We start from the raw sequence: 26,425 nt of genomic DNA on the forward strand, positions 1-26,425 counted from the left end.
GTTTTTGAAGTCCTTCAGTCTCAGATGCCGTTTGATGGTTATGGGGCTGCAATCAGCACCAGTAAGGGCCTTAATTTGGGTCGAGGATCGTCCAGTGTCTTGACGGACAGCCAATTGGATCCTCCGGCTCAGTGCTGATGAAATTTTTTTAGGTCTTCCACTTGACTTTTTTGTTCCATAACCCTTAGGATCATTTAAGAAATTCCAAATGACTGTCTTACTGCGTCCCACCTCAGCAGCGATGACGCGCTGTGAGACCCTGCTTATGCAGTTCAACAACCCGACCACATTCAAAAAGGGAGAGTTTTTTTGCCTTTGCCATCACAACGTGTGACTACCTGACAGAACATGACAGAATCCACATCTTTGCACAGATTTGGCCTTTTAAAAGGCATGTGGTCCTAAAATTTGGATCAGCTGAAAAACAGCCTGTTTCAGTTTAATCGTTATTTTCAATTAATTGAATGCTCAAAAAATGTTTTGTCTCACTCTCATTTCTTCTTGTTGCATGTTGAAGCTCTACTTGGAACCTTGTTAAGATCCAACAATGGAAAAATGGCAAAAAATCATATTTTAAAGTGGTCTTAAACTTTTGATCAGGACCGATCCGGAAATGCGGCCCTGCACTTCAGGGTCCGCATTTTCGTTCCAGAAAAAAATAGAACATGCCCTATTCTTGTCCACAATTGCGGACAAGAATAGGCATATTCTATTAGTGCCGGCAATGTGCGGTCCACAAAACACACACACGGATGTGTGAATGGACCCTTACCTTGTCCCCGCCGCTGGGTTGGTCAAGATTGCACCCCGGCCCGCTCTTCATCTTCCTGGTGCACTGATATCAATATCCTGTTGATGGGAGAACACGTGACCACTGCAGCCAATCACTGGCCACAGCAGTGACATCACTTGACCATTTGTTGTGACACGAGTGGAGCAGCAGGTCACCGCTGCGGCCAGTGATTGGTTGCAGTGGTCAAGTGTCCTCCCATCAACAGGATGTTGATATCAGTTCACCGGAAAGATGAAGAGCAAGCCGGGGAGCAATAGAGACGACCCAGGCCGCAGGGACCAGGTAAATATGATCACCACCACGGGCTGGCTACTCTGAGGTCTGATACAATAATGGATAACCACTTTAACATATGGAGACAGTAACATCCATCCATAGTCGACTCCATTCTACAAGGCCTTCTTTGTAGTACATTAAGGGGTGTTCCACAAGATAGGTGCTGGTTGCAGAGGTGGGACTTGCATTTGTTTTCGCCATCCCCCTGACTTCTGCATCCAGGTACACCATGATTGTAGGGGTGGCTGCACAGGTCACTGGCTCTCTTCATTAACATCCCTAGGCGTTACAAAAGCCTGACATGTTAAAGTACATACCTCCGAAGGTTGTGCCGGACACGACGCTGCTGAGGTTTTATGTAACTCATTTGGTAGGTCCACATCTGAAGGGCCACATATTTTCTTCCTTTTTTCTGGCGGCTCAGATGTCCTCTCTCCTAGAACAGGGAAAGCAGCAAACACATAATCATGGAGGCAGCATCCTTAAAGGGAACCCGTTGTGTTGAAAATGCAGACTGTTACAGAGCAGGGGAAGGAGAGCAGATTGATCGTTTTGTGGGACAAGATTCAGCAGAACTTACAATTCATACATTTTAATATCTGTTCATTCTGGGCTTAGGACACACGAGTCATCCTAGAGAACCCTTTAATCTCCTGTTCATCTCTGGTGGACAGCTAAGGGGCAGAGCTTAACTAAAGAGGTGTCAGCCTTAATTTTCAGATTCAGATAAGGCAAAGGGGAGGGTCCTGCTGCAGCCAGACACAGGGCAGTGAGGAGGACATGGCCGAGTTCCTGGGACACAAAATGTTCTAGGAGACAAAACAGGCCCAAAGAGGGAGGAAGTGCAGAGTTTGCGTTTGCACGTTTTATGTTCAGCGTTTTATTTTAAGACAACCACTTATTTCCTATGTGTAGTCGGCCTTTAACCCCATCAACTTGCTGTGGTCTCACCTCTCCCAGATTTCAACTCCTCGACTTCTGAAAATCCTGGAAATGCCAATTTTCCCTCCGTTTCCTCAACCGCCTGGAAAGCATTCCGGAAAGCGGCGATTTTCTCTCTTAGTACGGAGTTTCGTGGTGACGAGAACGGGTTACCCTGGTAAGACAACAGAAGAATGATAATTACACTCACTGGGAATTTAATTTTCTTAAGCCCCCCGACAGAGAGGGGATCCACCTCCAGAACAAAAGGAGCAGCCTCTCTTCCCACTTCAGAGGTTTACAGAGCACGAGAGGAAGGCGGACTGATAGTTAAGAGGTACGCATACCCCTAAACCAAATCCGCTCATTATCTTTTCCAGGAGAACGCCTGTAACTCCAACTGTTGCAGATTTACATTCAGTGAACTACTCTTCCCTTCAGTATCAAAAATGACTTCGAACGTTGGACTAATAGAACATTTACACGGATCGGTCGGATTTCTATTTTCAAAAATGAATATCCTCGCTGGGATCTTAGTTTTTTCAAGCAGTGCCCATCCCCATAAAACTTATCAGGACTCCTATGGTTCATTTGGACGGGACATCCCCGAGGATCGCATGCTACACCCCAAGCACCGCAGTGGCCTAGGTCTACAGCAGGGATGCCGAACCTGCGGCCCTCCAGCTGTTGCCAAAATACAATTCCCAGCATGCCTGCACAGTCTACAGCTATTAGAGCATGCTGGGAGTTGCAGTTTTGCAACAGCTGGAGGGCCGCAGGTTGAGCATCCCTGGTCTACAGGATTTCCTCTCTTACCATCGTGCCGCTCATTTATTACACATCATAGACGAAAATCATACAAGCAATGGGTGAACTTAGAACAACCTTTTCTTTCTACTTTGTCTGAGGCTCCTTAGAGTTAACAGCACGCACTCATCCCACAATAGGCCCAACGCTTCGATCTGCGACATCTGATATCTCCCCTCTCCGATGTTTCCTATCTTGGGAAATCCCGGTACAGAACAGGGATCCTTTAAGCGATGGGTTGAAGGTAACAAGTTCGGAGCCCACCATTTCCTATCCGGTAGTGAATGGCTTTCTTCTCAATCTCTCGCTGAAGCTTCAGAATCTTCCACCCTTTCGGTTTGGCAAGTCCAAAAACTCAGACACCTCTTACTTTCACTTTCCGAAGCCTCCGTCTATATTAGAGGCAAAACGACCTTTGACTAACTCGACAGGCGTATTGCATCACTCCCTCCCAATTGTATTAATTACCTACTTAATTCCCCTATGGATCAACACCCCCCCCCCCCCCTTCACATTTACTTAACCGGGAAAAGGACCTTGGCCAACGGATCAAAAAGACCGCCTTTTCACACTGACAGAAATCTTCCATTCGAAGCAGGACTCCAGATGGTGCAGGGCGCTTCCTAAACTTAATTTTCTCTTTCCAGCTTTATGTTGGAGATGCAGCAACAACCGGGGTAGTCTTCTTCATGTCTTCTGGAAGTGTCCTGTGCCAGCAGGTCCCGGTCAGAGGTTTGGTGTACCACCTCTAGGTTCACAGATCATGCAATTCCTAAAACGCCTGCTATCTTTTTCCTCCATCTTAGGCCTTATGCACACGACCGTTGGCCGTTTTGCGGGCTGCAGATTGTGGATCCGCAAAACATACCGGCCGCGAGCGTTCTGCATTTTGTGGGAAGGAACCGCCGGCCCATAACAGAACAGTCCTATCCTTGTCTGTAATGTTCTATAATTTTGCAGACCTCACAGAACGGACGGGCGGATGTGGACAGCGCATGGTGTGCTGTCCACATCTTTTGGGGCTTAATTGAAGCGAATGGGTTTCGCATCCAACCTGCAAAAAAATATGTTTGTGCGCATGAGCCCTTAGTTATATCCCCTTTGTCGACATACAGGAGATCTGTGGTGCGTCACTTGGTGAATGCAGCAAGGGCATGAATCCCATCCCTTTGGAGACCTCTATCTGTAGCTCTATGGCAGTGCTCCGGACGGCGACCAAAATGGTCGCCAATGCGACTTAGAATTGCTAAATGGCGACAAGACTTGCGCCTAGGCTGCTCTGCCTCTAAGAAAAAAGGCTTTCATCCAGCAGACATCTGCTGGGTGAAGCTCCGCCCCTCACTACCCACCATAGAGGTTGGGCGTGGCTTGGGCTCCCGCCTCCGGCAGTCTGTGCGGTTGAGCGGAGCTGCTGGAGACATGTCAGCTAGGGCCGCACAGTCTACGGCTGATAAGTAGCTGGCGCTTAAACCGTACCAATCCGGTAAAGCGAATGATTAGAGGTCTTTGGACTGGCTGTGCTGGTTTACCACGACACTATGTCGGTGGGATCCGCTGTCCTGGTCTGCATAGCACTGCCGGGGTCACATAGCATTATATTAATTTATGATGCTATGTAACCCTTAGAGGTCTGGAATGTACTGGATAACACAGACCTAATGCTGTCAGTGTGTTATCCAATACATTCCAGAACTGTAAGGGTTACATAGCCTCATAAATCAATATAATGCTAGGTGACTCCCGGCAGTCCTGGGAGGACAGGCCGGGCTGCATTGCGGACTCACTGCGGGAGGAACGCTCATCTGCAGGGGGCCTTAGAAAAACCCTACCAATTGCCTCCCAAGTTCCCCACAGTCTGGTGCAGACTACGAACTTGAGGGAGTTTGACAGACCCCCAGAACAGAAGGCCCCAGGGATCCAAAATAGACGTGATCCAGAGCCAGGTAAACCACACCTTCTGGGCCAAGAGAGGGCGATTACAATCACCCTTGCCTGTGCCTCCTGGATCTTCTTTAGCAACAGCGGGACATTGGGACACTGGTGGGAAGGCATAGGCTAGAGCAGTGATGGCTAACCTCCGGTACTCCAGCTGTGGTGAAACTACGACTCCCAGCATGCTCCAATCATTTGTGTGGAGTTCTGAGAACAGCCAAGCAAGTGTGCATCTTGGGAGTTGTAGTTTTACCACAGCCGGAGGTTAGCCATCACAGGGCTAGAGGGAAAGCAGGTACCCTTCTCCCCCCACAAAGGGATTGCTGGGGATCTAGAGAGAAGAGATGATGAGACGTTAGCAAAGATCTAAAACGGACCCCCCAAAGATCCACCATCTTGAAGAATACTGAAGGATTGAGAGCCCATTCTCCCTGCCTGAGACGATGCAAACTTAACAAATCCACCTCTACATTTTCCAACAACTTGATATGAAGGGCTGAGAGGAGCCCCCAAAAGGAAAGGAAACCCTTACTCTTACCCCCAGAAGGCTGTTTTCTCTACACCTTTCTCCCTTTTACGAGAACTGTTAGAGGAACAAAAAGGAACATCTGGGGAAGGAGGACAAATAGAACCCCAGATCAGCGGTAAGAACGAATAGGGGGGGAAATACTGTAGGTCTCCTACTCCAAACTGAAGCGGGAAGAGAGGCACCACCGTTTAACCTGTAGGTTTCCTGTCCCTGCAGGTGGATCCGCTCCCTCTGTGGTGCCGTCATGGGGGAAGGAAAAAAAACACTTTATAATCCATTCACCTTAATGGGCCATCCAAACTGTACCCATTTCACCCTGTTACCCTGGTAGGAACAGAACTCCTGCCTTAAAGGGAGTCTGTCACCAGATTTTGACCTTATAGACCGCTTACATAGCGCTCTAGCATGGCAGTCTATGATTCTATCTTTTTGCAGAACGAAAGTACGGAATGAAACCCCGTAGTGCTTCCCCGTAGGGTTCTGTTCCGTGCTTCCGTTCCGCATCTCCGGACCCACTGAAGTGAATGGGTCTGCATCCGTGATTCGGAATGCACATGGAACAGTGTCTGTGTATTGCGGATCCGCAATACAGCCACGGAGCGCACACGTTCATGTGCAGGAGGCCTAAATCCAGATGAGGAGAAACCAGATGGAGGAGCCTGAACCAAAAGGTCGATAAAGCCCTTCCCCGGCTGTGCAGACACCTCGTGCTGTCGAGGAGTGGATTTCACAGGATTCAGATCCAGCTTTTACCTCGGGCTCCGGTTCGCTCTTCCTGTTGCTTCTCTGGAGTGCAATCTGACGGATTAAGAAATTCATTTCAGGCGACCCCCGGACCCCGATTGTCGACCTGCGCCTGTGTTTATAGAAGGATTTTGGAGATTTGCCTGCAACGAATTAAAATATACAAATAAGATCATAACCAAACAAAATACATCCGCAAAAACGTATTTGAAGGAATGCAGTTCTGTGCCTCTGTCTCTCTCCAGCAGCTCCTCCCTCCTCCTCCTCTCCATAGACTTCTAAGTGGTTTTTTTCTGTCATTCTCCTAGATTTTTTATGGCTTATTATATATATTTTAATCATGTTACAATAAAAATTATAGATGTTTTACAACTATGGTACTGTGTGAGCTCCGTTTTCTATGCGTAACTGCAACCTAATCTCTCAGTCGAGCTCAACTTGTCTCCTCTCTGAAGATGGATTTTAGCAGTGAATTTAGAAGGAATGATGAGTGCAGGAAGGAGGAGGAAAGGTGTCTGATCAGTGGACAAAGAGGCAGTTTTCTTTGCTAAAATATACTACAAAGTTTCTTATCTTCACGCTCCGGTGCTGTACATGTGATCCTAGTACGGTTAGAACCCACTCTCCTTGGATGAGATTCATTCTCACGCAGGCGTGGCGGGTTCTAAGCACGCTAGGATCAAGGTACAGCACACGATCCGGGAAGTGGCTGCCGGATAACCCCTTTAAATGTTCAGAACAGTAAAAGACTGTCAGTAAGACCACTACAATCAAGGGATACCAAGGCTACCCACTCAGACCACCCTCAAAGGGTATAAGGAAGGGGGGTGGGGGCTGAAATATACAGAAAACCGCTCACGTCATTGACATTACAGTCTCATTCATGGAGCTTACCGTCACTGGCACACTTGGTGGTGAAGCTTTCACTAGTGATGTCCAGATTTTCCACAGTGACCGTAGAGAAGTCCATGGGGGTGCTACATGGCTGCAGGTCCTCAGGTGACCCCTCTGATCTCTTAGGGGTGAACACATTTACATTGCTCAAGGCTCCTGGTTCGTCTCCAACACTGCTGCCATCTAAAGTCTTCACTTGACTCTTCTCCTGAAAAATATTTTCCAACTGGGATGGGGTGATGTTCTCCTTGGACTCGTCATTGCTGATGTACCTGGAGTGCGGCCGCTGCGCGGAGGGGATCGGCTTGTTGTACGGGAGCGAATCCTCCTCCTCCTCGGTCACCATCTGATAGGACTGCTGTTCGGTCTGCGGCACCGAGATGGGGATCTCTTGTAGGACGTTCCTCCTGGCCATTACCTTCTCTCCTAGAATGAAAAGCAGACGTAAGCAAAGAGCGTCACCATTGTGAGACCATGCACAACCTATGCTTACTGTCAGTGAATTGACACACACTAGAGACCTAAAAGGGTTTGAGACCAAGACTGAAACTATTGCCTATCCACAAGACAGGTGGGAAATTTCTTACTGCTGGGGGTCCAACCACTGGGACACCCATCAGTCCTCAAGTCCCGTGTGAATGGGTTGAGCAGGTGCACTGCCGTATGGGATAGCCGGAGATCGCCGAGTACAGCATCGGGCTATCTACACCATCCCACAGTTCCAGTGGCAGTGCCCATGTGCGACCACTGCTCCATTCAAACTGGGCAGCACAGACCCTACACAGTCTGCTGGGACCCCCACCGGTCAAACATATCCCCTCTCCATGACTATAAAAGGGGACTTTCACACTTGCGTTATTTCTGGTATCGAGATCCGACAGGATGCATCCCATTAGGATGCGGTTCTGCGAAAACAGAAAAAAATTAAAAAATAAAGAAAATTGCTAAATACATTGAAAGTCAATAGGTGAAGGATCAGTTTTTTTTAGGCTGCTAAAAAAAACAGATCGGTCACCTTTGACTTAGGGCTCATGCACAAAAACGTATTTATTTTATTGTCCGTTTCATGTTTTTTTTTTGGCGGACTGTATGTGGAACCATTCATTTTAATGGGTCCACAAAAAAAAAAAAAAAAAAAAACACGTCTTATTCTTGCCCGCATAACGGACAAGGATAGGACTGTTCTATTATGGCTGAGCTGTTCCGGTCCGCAAAATGCACATGGTCATCCATATTTTTAGCGGATCCGTGTTTTGCGGACCGCAAAATACATATGGTTGTGTGCATAAGCCCTTACATTGTTTTCAGTCCTGGATACGTTTTTATGCCCAAACACAACGTGCGGCGATTTTGTGTCCGGTCACAAAACGAAATGCGGCTGGTACGGAAGACGTCCTGATGCATCCTGAACGGATCTCTTTCCATTCAGAATGCACGGGGACAAAACTGAACCGTTTCCCTCCCTCCCTCCCCCTCCGGATGTTGACAAGAAGGTTTCCATTCACTGACTGCAAATAAGGCCCCATCCACATAACCGTTTCCGCAAAATACAGATGTCGTCCACGTGCGGTCTACACCTTTTTGCTCCATGTGCTTTCTGCAACCGCAAAAAGACAGAACACGCCCTGTACTTGTCTACAGAATGCGGACCGCGTGGAGTCAACGGGTCTGCAAAAAATGCGGAAGCGGCACGGACCGCGTCTGTATTTTGCGGATCTGCGATCCACGGACCACAAAACGAATAGTATGGGGTGCAGGGAGTGGGACCTAATCCTATCAAGGTGGGTTTACTCAGGACTAGTGCTGAGCCAACTTGTGTTTTAAGTTCGGCGTCTAAAGTTCGGGTTATCGAAGAATCGCGTTATGGATTCTAAATTCCGTTATGGTCCGTGGCAGCGGAATCCATAACGCGATTCTTCGATAACCCGAAATTTAGACGCCGAACTTAAAACACAAGTTCGCTCAACACTACTCAGGACAACTCCGCCACCCAGCTGGGTCCCCGCTGCCGCTCCCTATTGTTCCTCTGCGTTCACTAGGATGCTGCGCGTCCCACTGCGGTTATTGGCGACATCACTGCCGCCAACCGTTGGCGGCAGACCCCGGAGAACAGTGGCGGGGCACAAGATTTATATTGGGGTTTATTAACACACTGTTAGCCGGCCCTTTAAAATTGACAGAGCTAAACGCCTCAAGCGCCAAGCTGCTCCCCCAACACAGCGCCCCCCATAGACAGAAACCGGGACAGGACACAACTTTTTATCAGGGTCCCTGTCCCGATTCCTTATCTTAAAGCGACAGCTCAGATTATTCCTATTTTTAGAGTCCATAACATTATAGAGAAGCATTAGTACATAACACAGAGGGAGGGAGGGGGAGAGATATATATATATATATATATATATATATATATACACACACATGACACAGGCATCTACCCACCTAACCAGAGACTACTGAGGTCCCATACACAATATGCCTACAGTAAGTGGCCAGCACTGGGGCAGTATACAGACACGGAGCATACATACGTACAGCCGCACGGCACCCACACCGCTGCCTTCTGATTCAAAATTCAAATATACCCGCGTCTAGATCCCTCCGCCAAAGCTAAGTAGTCCCTACCACACACCCGTTTTTCCAGCTCACGGGAAAGACCCCCACTCAGCGTCAAATAATACCGTTCTCACTATACATGTTCAGTAGCACGCGAATGTCGCGCAAGAACCGACCATGCGTTAAACTAACGAAAAAAAAAAAAAGTCCGCGGACGGACACCACGTTAAGGTAACGGTTAGGTTAAAAAACTGAAGGGGAGGAAAAGTAGAACTGCGCCTGCGCGAGAGGAACGCATGCGCGTTGCTTTCTGAGTGGGCACGTTAAAGGCCATCTTTAATTTGGGAAAGGTGTAGGCTGACAGACGCTTCCTAGAATAATACAGCGTTTTTTCTTTTTTTTCTTTAGGCTTTCTTGCCCACCACAAAGATGGCGATTAAGCACTCATAGGGTTTCCGAGCCACGAAGACAAGAAAGGAGAAAAAAGGAGCAGCAGGTGGCGCTCCATGTATCACAATGAAAAGTTACTAGAGACGCCCTCCATTGGCTGTTAGATAACTCCGCCCAGATGAGGCGTGATTGGCTCCCGGGTCCTGTGGGAAGGCTGGTGATTGGTTGGCGGCGCTCGCTGTCACGTTGTTCTGCTTCGGTCTTCCGGGTTAGCTGGGGAGGCTGCCTGGAGTTGGGAGGGAGACCCCGAGTATGAAGAGGGTCACCCTGTTCGTGAAGGGGAATGCCCGGCATGGGAAGGTGAGCGGCCACTGTAGTGATAAGTGGGGGGTGGGGCACATGGCTTGCCAGCATAGCCACTTAAAGGGCATGTCCATTCACCATCCAACTTTAATAGCCAAAGCTGAGCTGAGCTCCTAGTAGAGAGTCCCTGTTGCCTCTCCTGATGTGTCTGGTTTAGTATCTGCTTGATGTCATCACAAATCTGGAGCATGTTTATGTTGTGCTGTCCCTCTGTTATTCCTCCTGGAAATGTCTAAATACATAGACAACTGGGTGTTAACCATTCCCGTCCCTACTGTCAGCACAGATCAGATGGCCAGCCGTGAATGTCCGCAGTTGTGTCATCCTTTCCTCTCTGCCGCAGGTCGTTGCGCTGCACGGATCTACAATCTCCGATGTTCTCTCCCTCGCCAGCTCCAAGCTGGGGATCCGGGCAGTGGGCGTGTACAATGATAAAGGAGGACTGATCGATGACATCGCCCTGATCAGGTAATGCAGCGGACCACCTGTGCCCCCCCCCCCCCCCCCCCCCAAAAAAAAAAGATTGTATAACCAGTCTCTGGGGGGGGGGGCAGACATGCTGATTTATACATTAAAGGGGTTTTCCATCTCTGGGGACCCTCCTACGTGGCCAGACCTGCAGAACGCAGCATACCTATGTCTGTGGGCCGGGTGATGCAAGGGGGGCGTAGTGATCGGGCCGTCAGACCGGAGCGCTGCATCGGTAGCAAAGGAGCTGGACAGGTAAGTACCCTTCCCTCTGCAGCTCTGGCCACATACCCAAGAGGCACCGGAAAATGGTAGACCTCTTTTAATTAATTTTGTTTTAACCCTTTAATGATAGGTTAACACAATCGGGGATTGGGCCAACCCTGAGGATCTAGAAGGAGGTGTCTAAAAATGGCCTATGGGGTAGAGGCACACAGCGAGTCCACATACTCGGGGTGGGTGGTAAGTGGCTGCTCACCAGGACCCAGAGGTAGCGGAGTACCGTAGGAAACACAGTGTCATAATGGCGGTTCATGTTGCCTCGGCTAGGCCGTTGTGCTTGTACCTCGTCTCAGTTTGGTTCTGTGAGGGTTAATCTCCCTGTGTGTCTGCATCTCTTTGGCTCGGGTTCCTGAGTTTGTGTCCTTTCTCTGGTCGTGCAATTTCAGATTCTGCTGGATCTTTGCATGTTCTGTGTCTGGATTCTGTGATGTCCGTTCCTTAGGTTCTGTTTGGCTTTGTTCACTATCTGACTTTAGCCGTTGTCCTAGTTCTGTTTGCCATGTTCTTGAGTCTGTTCCATGCATGGTCTGAATTCCGTCCAAGTTTTCTTTGCCAGTGAATTCCTTAGTTCTTGTCTGATCTGCCTTGCAAACTTCCTGCTGCTGGACCTGCTATGTCTGGACTGTGTTTTATAGTTCTGTGCCTGTTCCATCCTGCTAATTTTATGCACATGTGTCTGTTCTGTGGACTTGAATGTTCTGGTTCTGTCTATGATTATATGTATGCCACTCTGAAGGTAATGAGTCTATGGATACAATGCTAGTTCAGGGAACAGGGTGCCGTAAACGAAGTATGCACCGAGCCAGAGGAGGGATCCACCCTCTAAATATTGCTCCGCGCAGACGCAGAGTCAATGCACCACATTCCCTGCATCAAAAATAATCCAGTTCAATACAAATATCTGAAGAAAGTGACCAAAGACATAAAGTGAAAATCGTACCAGTAAGAGTCAGGATAGGTGGTTGTTATCTCCTCGACGTACGTGCTCATCAGTCATTCTTTGTATTTATATTAGTATTATGTTTGAGTTGTGTTTTTTTTTTTTTTTTTTTTTAAATAAAGATTATACATTTTTAACTATGGGACGTGTATCTACTCTTTTCAGTGTGGCATATGTTCTGTCTATGATGTTGCTTTTGCTTCCGGTCCTGTACACGAGTGATTCCGACCCGTTTTGTCAGCTGCCAACTACACTGGGACTATTCCAAGAGGTAGTGGATTTTCTGCAGCGAAGTCTAGATACTTTTATAGGGTTAAAGGGCGAATACCAGGGGACCTTCAGGATCACGCCCTCAGGTCTAGCCCAATGCCAAACCAGTTTGTTGGTACAGTGGTTTCTTAACCATTGTCCGTAGCACACGGGACCTCCAATCTTGTGATCAGAGGGTTCCTTGTGGGGGTTGTTTCTAAAAAAAAAAATATATACGCAATTCGCAAAGTTAGGGATATTCGGCTTTCGGGTGAAATTTATGCAAAACGTAAAAAGTTGCGGCTACAGTGATATTTTTATCATGAAAGTCGGGCATTTAGGTAGAAGCAGCAATGGTGATTTCCTCATCCCAAAGAATTTATTGAGACAAAAGCCGACCCCAGTGCTGGGTATACAACCACAAAAATGTCAGTGTCTCAAGAACTTGTCATGTGGCCTTCAGCATCAATTACAGCTTGAGAACCGCTTACAATAAGTCGACTTATTGTCTGCTGAGGCATGGCATCCCAGTCTTCTTGAAGAGCGGCCCTCAGGTCATTGAGGTTCTGAGGTACAGAGTTAGGAGCCTTTACACAACGACTCAGCCGATCCCATAGGTTTTCAATGGGATTCATGTCTGGAGAAAGTGCAGGCCACTCCATTTGAGATCCCCCAGTCTCCAGCAGCCGTTCCCTAATGATGGGACTTCGATGAGCTGGCGCATTGTCATCCATGAAGATGAAATTAGGCCTGGACTGGATTAATTATGATCTTCAAGTAGTATGGGCTTGTCACTGTACCATTCACAAAGTGTAGGGCAGTTCTGTATTGACTAGACACACCTGCCCACACTGTAACACCACCACCAAAAGCTCATCTGGTGACAACTGTGACTGATGCATAGCTCTCTCCTTGACGTCTACAACATAGTTGGCGGCCATCATTTCTGCTCAGAGTGAATCGACTTTCATCAGTAAACAGCACTGAGGCCCACTGGTCCCTCGTCCAGCGTAGATGCTCCCTGGCCTATGCAGGACGATGACGCCTGTGCCCGGTCGTGTGGTCAGGTACCTTGCAGGTAGTCTAGCTTTGCAGACCATGCTGATGTAAATGGTTTCGAATGGTCTGACGTGACTTCTGCCGTTAAGCTCCTTGTTAGAGAACAGCAAGTTGTGCAAAAAGTACTGAAAGATTGAATAGTTGGACATGTGCATTCAAGAGTTTGGAGAAGGTAAGTTCACCTGTAAAGGTTAGAGTGCATTTTAGCTTCATCCTGAAATTTCACCCACAAGCCAAATATCCCTAACTTTTTGAGAGTAGTGTATATAGTATAAAATACAAGCACTGGATAAAAACGGAAGGCCTGCCTACTGATGTATCCACATGACTGCAGTCACCTGAAGAATGACTACATCTGGTTGGGCTAGTGTCACACTACACCCTGTACAGAATTATTAGGCAAATGAGTATTTTGACCACATCATCCTCTTTATGCATGTTGTCTTACTCCAAGCTGTATAGGCTCGAAAGCCTACTACCAATTAAGCATATTAGGTGATGTGCATCTCTGTAATGAGAAGGGGTGTGGTCTAATGACATCAACACCCTATATCAGGTGTGCATAATTATTAGGCAACTTCCTTTCCTTTGGCAAAATGGGTCAAAAGAAGGACTTGACAGGCTCAGAAAAGTCAAAAATAGTGAGATATCTTGCAGAGGGAGGCAGCACTCTTAAAATTGCAAAGCTTCTGAAGCGTGATTATCGAACAATCAAGCGTTTCATTCAAAATAGTCAACAGGGTCGCAAGAAGCGTGTGGAAAAACCAAGGCGCAAAATAACTGCCCATGAACTGAGAAAAGTCAAGCGTGCAGCTGCCAAGATGCCACTTGCCACCAGTTTGGCCATATTTCAGAGCTGCAACATCACTGGAGTGCCCAAAAGCACAAGGTGTGCAATACTCAGAGACATGGCCAAGGTAAGAAAGGCTGAAAGACGACCACCACTGAACAAGACACACAAGCTGAAACGTCAAGACTGGGCCAAGAAATATCTCAAGACTGATTTTTCTAAGGTTTTATGGACTGATGAAATGAGAGTGAGTCTTGATGGGCCAGATGGATGGGCCCGTGGCTGGATTGGTAAAGGGCAGAGAGCTCCAGTCCGACTCAGACGCCAGCAAGGTGGAGGTGGAGTACTGGTTTGGGCTGGTATCATCAAAGATGAGCTTGTGGGGCCTTTTCGGGTTGAGGATGGAGTCAAGCTCAACTCCCAGTCCTACTGCCAGTTTCTGGAAGACACTTTCTTCAAGCAGTGGTACAGGAAGAAGTCTGCATCCTTCAAGAAAAACATGATTTTCATGCAGGACAATGCTCCATCACACGCGTCCAAGTACTCCACAGCGTGGCTGGCAAGAAAGGGTATAAAAGAAGAAAATCTAATGACATGGCCTCCTTGTTCACCTGATCTGAACCACATGGAGAACCTGTGGTCCATCATCAAATGTGAGATTTACAAGGAGGGAAAACAGTACACCTCTCTGAACAGTGTCTGGGAGGCTGTGGTTGCTGCTGCACGCAATGTTGATGGTGAACAGATCAAAACACTGACAGAATCCATGGATGGCAGGCTTTTGAGTGTCCTTGCAAAGAAAGGTGGCTATATTGGTCACTGATTTGTTTTTGCTTTGTTTTTGAATGTCAGAAATGTATATTTGTGAATGTTGAGATGTTATATTGGTTTCACTGGTAAAAATAAATAATTGAAATGGGTATATATTAGTTTTTTGTTAAGTTGCCTAATAATTATGCACAGTAATAGTCACCTGCACACACAGATATCCCCCTAAAATAGCTAAAACTAAAAACAAACTAAAAACTACTTCCAAAAATATTCAGCTTTGATATTAATTAGTTTTTTGGTTCATTGAGAACATGGTTGTTGTTCAATAATAAAATTAATCCTCAAAAATACAACTTGCCTAATAATTCTGCACTCCCTGTAGTGTTAAAGCAATCCGGCAGAGGAACGAACAGCCTGCTGTAGTTCTCCAGATTCGGCATAGACAGATAGTGCTGTGTGCCCCCAAACCCCATAGACAATAATGAGATTTTTGTCCCTAAATGCCAGGATTCAGCTGGACAAAAATTGCTGCAGGCCACATTTATGCCACGGAGCAGCTGGATCCCATTATAGCCAAGAGGTCATGACGGTGAACGGCCGAATCTGGAGAACTCCGGAAGGCTCTTCCTCTGCCGGGACAGCCTGCCAGATTGCTTTGAAGGGGTTACCCGATATCTAAAATATCCACCCCAAATGCCCGGGCCCCTTGTATGGATCCTTGCATGGCCGCCGCTGCATCTCCCCGTCACTCGGATCAAAACCTCTGGCGGGGAGGGGGGAGGGGGGGGGGGGGGCAGCAAATAGCAGGCTGCGATGGGGAGGAGCCCCTTGAGGCAACCCCCCCCCTGTCGCCAGATGTTTTGATCGGGGAGATGCAGCGGCGACCGTGCAGGGATCTGGAGTCACGCAGGTAAGTATAATGTATACCAGGGGCCCGGGCATTGGGGTGGATATTTTAGATATCGGATAACCCCTATAATGCTAGCGTGAAAGTAGCCTAGTTCAGTGTATGTTTGTTTTCATCTTTGATTATTCCTCCCCACCATCGTTTTTTTTCTTTCACACAGACTTCTATTTTGCGGGACAAGTTGTATTGATTTTTTATGGCATCATTTTATTTACAATAGCTTTTTTATTGGAAAAATTGGGCGGGGGAGGGGTATTCTTTGTGGGGTGAAATCGAAAACAATAACACAATTCCGCCAAGGTTTTGGGGTTTTGAAAGGACAGTGTTTACTGTGAGCTAAAAATGCCGTGATGACCTTCTTCTGCGGGTCAGTGCGATTACAGCGATACCAAATTTATATGGTTTTTATTTAACAAAAACAAACCTTTGAAAAAATAAAAATTTCCTTTGCATCACCGCCCATAGCTTTTCTTCTATTTCAGTCCATGAGGGCTTATTCGGTGGGGCGGGCTGTCGTTTTTATTGGCACCATTTTGTGGTACATGCAACTTTTTATTCAATATTTTGACTGGCAAATTGGATTGTTTTCCACTTTACGTCCTTCTCTGCAAACAATAAATGTTTAAAAGTTTTAATAGTTTGAATATTTTCGTTGATACTGATTACTTTTTTTTATTGTTTTATTTTTATATGTAAAATTGGTTAAAGTGGTGGCTGGAATTTTTTTTTATATATTATTATTTTATTTTTTGTTTTTTATTTTTTTATACTTTAAAATAAAAAAATTCTATTTTTTTTTCACTGTAGTTTTTAGTCCCCTTAGAGCACTAGCGGTTTTCTGACCATAGTTTGCAATACGATATTGTTGTCATCGATGGGATTTTTACTGGCTTCCTAGTAAGCCCTTCCGCATATATGGCTTACAGCTCACTATGACAGGCCTAGGAGCCTTCACAAGGCCCTGGGCTGTCATAGCAACTGATCAAAACCCAGCGGTTTTGCCGTAGGGGCTCCAATCAGAGGACAGAGGTAGCCCCCTCCCTCTATTTGACCCCTCAGATGTCAGTCGTTGTTGACCGCAGCATCTGAGGGGTTAAATGACCTGGATCAGTGTTATCTGTTGTTCCAGCCATTACAGCCGGCTGGTATTGCACATCTGGCACCCGCTGCTTATGGATTGGGCTCGGCGCTTTAGCCTGCTCCATACACTCCTCCCGCTCCTTGGATGTACAGGGTCATGAAGCGGTTAAAACACTAATTTAAATGGATCCCCAAACAGCGCCATCTGGATGGATGTGACGGAGGATCCTTTTACACAGGGCTTTTCCCACATCCCGATGCAGCTTGGGGCGCAAACAATCGTTACTACGATCGTTCTTCCACCATTCAGTGTGCAGTGATTTTTGGCGCCACCTCATAGATGTGATCACCCAATAAACAAGCATTTTTTTTTGCTCCGGATCATCGTCCTGTGAAAATGGGCTCTAATTATTGGGGTTAGGGGACCCCCCATTCTAATGACAGGTGGGGTGAAATGGGTCAGAATAGAGAAGTCCAGCACTGGTCAATATTACTAGAATAATATCCGACCAAGACATCGGACCCGGTGCAGAAGCCCACGTCCACGTGTCAGACGGCACCCCTGTAATAGGTCGGGGTTCCCCTGCGCTGCTCTGTAGGTCATATTTTCTGTAGTCATGTCTTTTTATGCTTTTCTTTGCTCTTTCCTAGAGACGATGACGTCTTGTTTGTGAGTGATGGAGAGTCTTGCATAGGTAAGTGAACCCGTCGGGTGCCCTAGATGAGAGCGGCCTATGATATGGAGGCATTACCCCGTTGTGTGCCTGCCCATTATTAGTGTACCCCCTGGACTGCATGGAGAGATGAGCATGCTTCCGCCTGTCCTGGTGGGATGGAGGCCCGGTAACTCCTCTCAGGGTGGGCTGACGTTTATGGCGCATCTCGTAAGTGTTAACGGTCGATCCTCCGTTTTCCAGATGACCTGAACGAGCCGATGGTCACAGAGCCGCTGACGGGGGGGCACACGGACTGGCTGACGCTGAACGTTGGGGGCAGATATTTTACCACTACACGGTAAGGCTCTCCTGTATCCTGCGTCTGTCAGAAGCTCCGAGATGAGGACCACTCCTTCTTACTCCATTTTCTCTCTTTCTCCAGGTCGACACTTGTGAGTAAGGAGCCGGACAGCATGCTGTCTCACATGTTCAGCAACCGAGGTGGGTCAGGGGTAGCGAAAACCATCATAACGTTATTGGTGCGCCCAAGACTGGTTTCATATGGCTGGTACTGCAGACCTCTGGTCTTTAAAGATGGCGTCCTCTCGCTAGCGCAGCAGAGGCGAATGTCAGCGATCGGCAGTGATGCCAATCACAGACATTTAACCCCTCAGTTGCTGTGGACAAAATATGACTATAGCATCTGGGAGTACTAAAAACGGGAGCCTTGCACTTGCTGGCCCGGGCCACCTTCACCGGCTGAGATCAAGGTAGGTTGGCTGTACTAGTAATAGGCCTAAGCCTGTACTAGGCTTAAAAGCCGATTACTCGTATATTCCATTGTAGGCCTGTAGGTGGCAGCACTGCATTGAAATATACTGAATCCAGTGTGTTATAATGGATAGATGCAATCTAATGATTGCATGTTATAGTCAACTATAAAAAAAAAGTTTTAAAAAATATTCAATTCACCCACCTTTGCCTAGAATTAAAAAAAAGAAAACTATAAAAAAAAAAAATAAACAACCATCATGGGCATTGCTGCTTCTGAAAACACCTGTACTATTAAAATATTTTCTGCATTTTATTTCACATTTTTTGCGGTCTGAGCATGCGCAGACCGCAATGCCGTATCCGTTTTGCTGCGATATTATTTCCATCCTGAAAAAGCAAGAAGACTGAAGTGAAGACGTCCTGATGCATCCTGAACGGATTGCTCTGCATTCAGAATGCATGAGGATAAAACTGATCAGTTCTTTTCCGGTATTGAGCCCCTAGGACGGAACTCAATGCCGGAAAAGAATAACACCAGTGTGAAAGGACCCTTAAACCACAAAACTATATAAATGCGGTATCGCCATAATCGTACTGACCGGAGAATGAGGATAACAGGTCAGTTTTACCACATAGGGAACGCCTTAAAAACAAAACCGATAAAACTGTGGGGGAATTGCGTTTTTTTTTTTCCCTATTCCATTCCATTTTGAATTTTTTTCCAGCTTCCCTTTACATAGTATACAATTGTAAATGGTGCCGTTTAAAAGTACAACTTGTCTTGCAAAAATAAGCCCTCATACGGCGATGTGAATGGAAAAATAAAAAAGTTATGGCTCTGGAAAAGCATGGAGTGAAAAACAAAAATTCAAAAACTGAAAATTGCAGGTTATTGAAGTTGTTAAATTGGTTTTCCCAGAATAGGATATTGATGACCTATCTTCGGGATAAGTCATCAGTATGTGATAGGTGGGGGTCCGACTATCAGGACCCCTGCTGATCAGCTGTTTGACGAGACATCCTCCTTCCAGGCCAATGACGTCACGTGGCCTAGGTGCAGCTTATTCCCATTCAAGTGAATGTGCCTGGACTGCAATACCAAGCACAGCCACTATCCAATGTACGGCGCTGTGCTTGCTATTCTGTGAGGAGGCTGCAGCACTCACCGGAGCACCGAGGCCTCTTCAAACAGCTGCGGGGTGTCGGAGCCCTACAGATCAGATATTGATGAACTATCTTGAGTACAGGCTTCAATATTTTACTCCCGTAAAACCCGTTTAAGTAAATAGAAGCTGCCGTACCGGGCACAGCCACTACAGAACGTGCGGCGCTTCAGTGCAATTTGATATCGATGTCTTATTGTAAGGAAAGAAAAACATGAATAAAGCTTTGAAACCTCGCGCAGAGCAGTTCATCCTCACAAGGATAGCGGGTTTCGGGTGTGAGCTCCATCAGATCAGTAGAGACAGTCAACCCTGGAGAGGTTCCCATCCCAAAATGCGCTATCCTGAGACCAAGCACATGCGGCTTGTCCTCCATATCGCCTACCGCAGGCAGTGCAGCATACATACCTGGTAATGTCCGTATCGTTCCGCCCGTCATATCCGCGCAGTGCGGTAAATCCCCTGATAGAACCGTATTCTCTTCTGCTTTCCAGATGCCTGGGGGAACAAGCGGGACCACAGGGGGGCTTTCCTCATAGACCGCAGCCCTGAATACTTCGAGCCAATCCTTAACTATCTGCGTCACGGACAACTGATTGTCAACGAGGGCGTCAATCTTCTGGGTGAGCACCGTGGGGGGGGGGCGCCTTTACCTACCCTGTGTGGAAACCCATGGGTGGGGGATGGGAGAAGTAACACCGCTCTTATGTTGCAGGCGTCTTGGAGGAAGCCAAGTTCTTCGGCATAGATTCCCTGATAGAACATCTGGAGCTGGCGATAAAGGTGAGAACGGTGGATCCGCGTAATGTGAGCTCTTCAGAGTAGCTGGACCCGCGGTGGGGTTCATACTTACCTGGATTCCGGCTGCATCGGTCCACGCCCGGCTCGGCAGGTCTCCGGGAATAAACGTCCTGTTGATGGGTGTTACATGACCGCTGCAGCCAATCACTGTGATCCAGGGACGTACTGCACAGGTGACAGGTCACCGCTGCGACCAGTGATTGGCTGCTGCAGTCATGTGTCACCTATCAACAGACCTGGGACCTCTGGAGGTGGCGGTGGAGCGATGCAGCTGGAATTTTTTTTTTTTATGTCTGTCTCATACCAAGTGCAATAATTTTTCTTTTTCCGTCGATGTAGCTGTATGAGGGCATGTGTTGTGTTTTTTTGTGTTTTAATTTTTTTTCTCCTCCTGACATGTCTGTTTTAGTAACTTCTTGCATCCCTTATGTAATAACAATTCTGGAGCATCTGTTCTTATGACCCTATGTTGTGCCATTCCTCTATTATTCCTGCTATAAGTTACAAATGAGTTCCTAACAGTTTGCAATGAAGGTCCAGCTGGGTGTTACCAGTTGGGGGGGGGGGGGGGGCGCGATCTCTGTACAGTCTGACAATCAGTGTCAGGCTGTGCAGGGACACACCGCCAACTGGCAACAGTCATCTGGACTTTCATTGCCAACTGCTGGCAATTCATTCCTAACTTCTAGAAGGATAAGGCTAGGGCTACACGACGACATGTGTCGCGCGACATTTTTTATGATGATAGTCTATGGTGTCGCACTGCGTGTCACAGATGAATCCATCTTGGATGGATTTTTTTGCTACTGTCGTGTCGCAGTGCCACACCATAGACTATCACTGTAAAAATCCTTTTTTTTTCAGGGGGAAAAAGGGTGTTTTTCTAACTTGGTGATATTTTTTTTATTATTATTTTTAGCACTTATTAGTCCCACAAGGAAACTGTGACCTGCCATTGTTTTGATCTCTTGCCTGGTATTATGCAAAAGACAGGCCTGGTGGCCTTCTTTAGACCTCCCCCCCCCTCCCCGCATGACGTGTAAAGCATGCACATGCCTCAGCACCCTGCAGTCTCATTCAGAGCCCCCTCCCACTGAAACCACTGAGATGCCACAATCGCTAGTGACTGCAGCATTCAAGTGAGTGAGGCTGAGCTGCAGTACCAGACACAATCTGTGCACAGGGGTGGCGCTGTTTTTGGATAAAAAGGAATAGCCTAGGAATTCACTACTTGTGCCTAGCTCACACTTCAGTGATTGGGTAAGTGATTTCCATCAAAGATTGTGAGCCAAAATCACAAGTGGTGGCTGCACAGAGATCAGGTATAATGTCAGGATTTCCTCCTGTTCTGTGTTTTTTGACCCGGACCCGGTTTTGGCTCACAATCACTGATGGAAATCACTGACCAAACACTGACGTGTGATCCTCAAAGTAATGCATTAATAACCCAGAGAATGTATGTTGGGGAACAGAAAGGCGCACTCCTGCGGGATCAGACTCCGCAGGGCTTGTTTGTAGTCTGTAACCATGGAGATGCATGGGTCTGCACAGGAGCTGTAGACCTAAAATAGTAAGATTACTGTTGTGTACATTAATTGTAAATGTCAGCATGATTAACCCTATGAAACCAGGTATACTGCCTATTAGGGATGATAATGTTGAGTAAAATGATCGCATTGTAGTTCAGACCTGTGGCCCCATTTTAGAGGAATATGCACTTTATTCAATGCCAAGTAGATGCTTAGAGCACCGAGGGGTAGGCCTGGCCCTTCGGAGCACCAAGTCAGAACAGTCTTTCCCCCCCTTAACCACTCCCCCTCCTCTTGAGTAACACGGCCAGTCGTCCTCCCCATCATCCTGTCTGGCCCTGTAATCCCATGGTATTTACAGACGCATGTGCGCTCGAGGGGGCGGCGGTGCTCCGAGGGGCTGGAATATCGAATAAAGTGCACATTTCTCTGCAACGGGTCCACAGACTGGAACTACTAAGGGATTTACTCGGTAGGATCATGCCTAATCGGCAGTATGCCTGGTTTCATGGGGTTGACCCTACTGCCAGACGCTCTTTAAGGAAGCGGCCCCATAGTCACTTCTTTCTGATTGACTGTAGAATTCCCAACCGGCGGAGGATCATTCTCCCATCTCCAGGAAAGAATTTATACGGTTTCTTCTCGCTACACCAACCAAATCCGAGCTCCGCTGTCAGGTGAGCCGCAAGAAAATATCCGGTAATCGCAACGTACGGGGCAGTCACAGATGCTATTGTTTTATGGTATCAGCCTCTCGATTGTACAGAAAAAGGACGTTACAGTGTTTACTGCGGAAAAGGTATCCTTAGGATAGGCCTTCCACATCATGACACGGCACAACCCCTACTTAAAGGGATAGGACATCAATATCTGATCCGTAGGGGTCCGACATCCCACACTCCTGTTGATCAGTTCCGCACAGCTCAGTCCAGCACTGCTGCCATTGAAGTGAATGCTGCAGTAACCAGCTTCGACCACTAGACGATGGGTGGCGCTGTGTACTTCCAGTGCAGACTGCCAGCATTAGAGCTACTGCACCGCTGATCGGCGGGGTACGGGATGACGGACCCCCACTGAACAGATATTGATGGGCTATCCGGAGGATAGGTCATCAGTATTAAAGGGGTTGTCTTATAAAGACAACTGTCTTGTGCATAGAAGGTAAGATCAGGGGCCGTTCTCCGCCCCTTGAATGGATCGGTAGTCTTTCTTGTGTATTTGCCGCTCCATTCAAACATGGAGCACGGGCGCGGTCCTGTGGATCGGGGAGAAGTTGTCTTCTTGGGACGACCCCTTTAAAGTACGATGCAGTTCTACTATTTTCCACTATGACATATTGCATCCCGAGGAATTCGCTTCTAACCGTTGGGTTTGACAACGTCACAGGGTCTGAACTTCAGCGGAACCGACCTCTCCCGCCTGGACCTGCGATACATTAACTTCAAGATGGCGAATCTGAGCGGCTGCAACCTGACTCAAGCCAACCTGTGCGGGGCGTGCCTGGAGCGGGCCGACCTGTCCGGATCGGTGTTGGATGTAAGCCGTGTATGAGAGGAGCCCCCCCACAACCAGAGCGCTGCCGGAGCGCCGTGCTTATTAACGACCTTTTCTCGCCTTAGGCGGCCAATCTCCAGGGCGTGAAGATGCTCTGCTCTAACGCTGAGGGCGCCTCGCTGAAGGGCTGCAACTTTGAGGACCCATCAGGGCTGAAGGCAAATTTGGAAGGTAAGAGTCAAATCATGAAGGGAATCCATCATGTCACCTGCATTCAGCAGGACGGGGGGGGGACGTAGAAAAGGTGCCCTCGGGCGAGGGACGCGCCAACGTGTATCAGACTGTGTGTGTGTCATATATATATATATATATATATATATATATATACTGTCTGATATTCCACATCGGGGATAGGCAACCTCCGGCACTACAACTCCCAGCATGCATACTTGCTTTACTTTTTATCAGAACTCCCATAGAAATGAATGGAGCATGCTGGGAATTGTAGTTTCACAACAGTTCCCTGTGCTACATCCATGGACACATGAACATAACATGCACGCTCGGCACTTTCCTACATGCGTCTGTCATGCCAATGTCTAGGGACAGGGTGAGGGGCGTTCTGCTGAGACCCTTGCCTTTGGTACTAGGAAGGCTTGTACTCCATGCTGACTATCCGCCATGATCAGTCTGTGCTTCCTGTTGTAGACTTAGTTCCTGGGTGGCTTGCATTTTTACACTGCAGTTTGTACAAGCAGTGCTGCAGTGTAAAGCATGATGGAGCAACAGCCTGTGTAGGCATGGATAGTCAGTAATCCTAGCTGTGCCGTAATGGGGCTGAATAGCATATGGATATGGACGCTATATTTGCCTGTTGGCTCTCATTTTAAAGGGGTTGTCTGTCCTGAGACAACCCCTTTAGCTAGCTGAAGCTTGCTCCCACTAGAAGCAGTGACTAATGGAAGAAGATTTAAGTGTTTGTCCAGGATCGATGACTCGTCCCTAGGATAGGCCATCAATATCGGGGGTCCGCACCCGGGCCGATCAGCTGTTTCGGAGTAGCTCCAGTGCTGGAAATTCACAGCGCCGTCCAATGTGTAGTGGACAGAGCTGGTTACTGCAGTGCTGCTCTCCTTAAAGGGGTTGTGCCAAGTTTACAAGTTATTGCTATACTCTTGGCACAGCCCCTTTAACTTCAATGGACGGAGCTGTGTAGTACTGGCGCCAGAGCTACTCCCAACGAGCGGAGGCGTAGAGTGCCGGACTCCCCCCGGATGTAATATTGATGCTCTCTCCTATGAGGTTAAATCCTGGAGGACCCCTTTAAGCAATTGCAGGTCCCTAATATCTCACGTGATTTGCCATTTTGCCTTCTCTCAGGTGCCAATCTGAAGGGGGTGGACATGGAGGGCAGCCAGATGACCGGCATAAACCTGCGGGTGGCAACTCTGAAAAACGCCAAATTGAAGAACTGTAACCTGCGGGGTGCCACCTTAGCGGGGACAGACCTGGAGGTAAGGGGCGGCAGAGCTCATGGCCTGCTCGCTGGGGGGGGTAACGTCTAGTGGCTGATGTTTTATTTGCCCTTTTCCTCCAGAACTGTGACCTGTCGGGCTGCGACCTCCAGGAGGCCAATCTGCGAGGATCCAATGTGAAAGGTGCAATATTCGAAGAGATGTTGACCCCACTACACATGTCCCAGAGCGTCCGATAGACCGCGAGCGTCTCCGTCCATCGCTGGCGTACTGGATACGCCCGGCTTACTGCACTGGGGCGGATGCATATAACCTCTGTACCGCAATCATTTACTCTCTCTGATTTTCGCGCCTCTTGTGCCCGTGGGCTTACATGTGGCGGTGCATGGCATACATAGGTGACCCAGAAGGAGCAATATGGCGCCATAAGGTGGTGCCAGCCCAGATCTAATCTGTTAGGGGGCGGCTCCCGCCATATCCTGTACCTGTCAGCCGCTGGCTATGGGGGGGGTCACCTATTATGTTATATATCGACTATATCGGAGTTTGCCAAGGACGTGTAGAAGCCGCACGCAGACGTATAGTCTATGCATATACAATCCATATCGTGTAGCACAATAGTTATCGGTATGTATAGGAGCCGTGGTTCTAGGGGGAGACCTAAGGAAGAGGAGCGGACGTGACCCGTAGGAACCATGTAGCACATCTGGGTGGAGGGGAGACACCCTATCCCACCCGTGTCGCCCCGCGTACTGTGGCCTAGCCTCCATGGGTTACCAAGTGCCTTACGTGATCTGTCACAGCTGCTTCTGAAGCGATTTCTCAGTTATGCAAAATGGCAGTATAAATGCTGAACTCTTCCCCTCACCCCTATATAGTCAATAAATATTTTTGGAATGATTTCTCTGTGAGCGGTTTCCTTCTGTACTTGTGTGCGCTCTTTCTATAGTAGAGTTGCTGTGCCCCTGTAGACCTGCGAAGCAGCGCCACTCTCCTGTATAGGCTGTGTTTGGTATTGCGGCTCAGCCTCAATTCCTTGACAGGGCTGAGCTGTAATACCAGGCACAGCCTGTGGGCAAGGGTGGCGCACTTTCTGGAGAAAACGAAAAAAATGACCAATTCAGCGTGTAGTGTATACACTATTTTAGGTTTGTGGTAATGGCAGTCTGCTCTCCATGGGGGGGGGGAGCATAAATCGTACGGGGAAGGGTGTAGGCTTCCTCAGACAGCTGATCGTCAGACCCCCACCGATCACATATTGATGGCCTATCCTGAGGATAGACCATCAATATGAAAATCTTGGGAAACCTGAGTGTTTATCCTTCTTCCTTAGGCCTCTTGCACACGAACGTTGTTCAACGTCCGTGCGGCGGCCGGGACGGATCAAGACCCAACTTGAATGTGTCTGTGATCCGTTCGCACCGCAAAAAAAATAGAACAAGTTCTATATTTTTGCAGTGCGGAGGCACAGACAGAAACGCCACGGAAGCACTCCGTAGTGATTCCGTGGGGTTCTGATCCGTGTCTCCATTCCGCATCTCCGTGATTGCGGACCCATTCAAGTGAATGCGTCCGTATCCGTGATGCGGAGTGCACACTGGCCGGTGCCTGTGTATTGTGGACCAGCCGTATGCCGGGCGCACAACATTCGTGTGCAAGAGGCCTTAACAGGACCAGTTGTATCTAACTGCAAATAACTGAATAATTTCTGAGCTAGACTACATGTATTTAATATTATTGTACTCTGGACACCTTAGACCAGTGGTGCCCAACCATTTTTCG

General features: G+C 47.8%; 2 protein-coding genes across 2 annotated transcripts in view; one reads left to right on the top strand and one right to left on the bottom strand.

Annotated features, from left to right (window-relative positions):
• CDCA2 (cell division cycle associated 2) overlaps positions 1–9,455 on the bottom strand; it is a 35,536-nt gene extending 26,081 nt beyond the window's left edge. The window contains exons 1-5 of the mRNA XM_040414872.1: positions 9,432–9,455; positions 6,897–7,322; positions 6,012–6,145; positions 2,021–2,165; positions 1,387–1,505 (exon numbers count right to left, since the gene is read on the bottom strand). Coding sequence (XP_040270806.1) covers positions 1,387–1,505; positions 2,021–2,165; positions 6,012–6,145; positions 6,897–7,311 — 813 coding nt within the window. The 5' untranslated portion in view covers positions 7,312–7,322; positions 9,432–9,455. The remainder of the gene's footprint in view (positions 1–1,386; positions 1,506–2,020; positions 2,166–6,011; positions 6,146–6,896; positions 7,323–9,431) is intronic.
• Positions 9,456–10,052: 597 nt separating this feature from the next.
• Positions 10,053–25,544, top strand: KCTD9 (potassium channel tetramerization domain containing 9). The gene is made up of 12 exons (XM_040414873.1): positions 10,053–10,202; positions 10,549–10,673; positions 17,403–17,446; positions 17,669–17,765; positions 17,850–17,908; positions 19,839–19,967; positions 20,060–20,127; positions 22,256–22,351; positions 23,061–23,210; positions 23,294–23,399; positions 24,549–24,682; positions 24,766–25,544. The coding sequence occupies exons 1-12, from the start codon at positions 10,155–10,157 to the stop codon at positions 24,880–24,882; spliced, it is 1,173 nt and encodes a 390-aa protein (XP_040270807.1). The 5' UTR covers positions 10,053–10,154; the 3' UTR covers positions 24,883–25,544.
• Positions 25,545–26,425: the final 881 nt, after the last annotated feature.

The sequence above is a fragment of the Bufo bufo genome, chromosome 1 (genome assembly GCF_905171765.1).
Source record: "Bufo bufo chromosome 1, aBufBuf1.1, whole genome shotgun sequence".
Lineage (NCBI taxonomy): Eukaryota > Metazoa > Chordata > Amphibia > Anura > Bufonidae > Bufo > Bufo bufo.

What these genes read in the sequence shown, in the direction of transcription:
- KCTD9 (XM_040414873.1), top strand. Translation starts at nt 10,155, where the DNA reads ATGAAGAGGGTCACCCTGTTCGTGAAGGGGAATGCCCGGCATGGGAAG. An exon ending in AGATATTTTACCACTACACG is followed by an intron (nt 17,766 to 17,849) that starts GTAAGGCTCTCC and finishes CTCTTTCTCCAG; the next exon opens with GTCGACACTTGTGAGTAAGG. An exon ending in TAGCGGGGACAGACCTGGAG is followed by an intron (nt 24,683 to 24,765) that starts GTAAGGGGCGGC and finishes CTTTTCCTCCAG; the next exon opens with AACTGTGACCTGTCGGGCTG.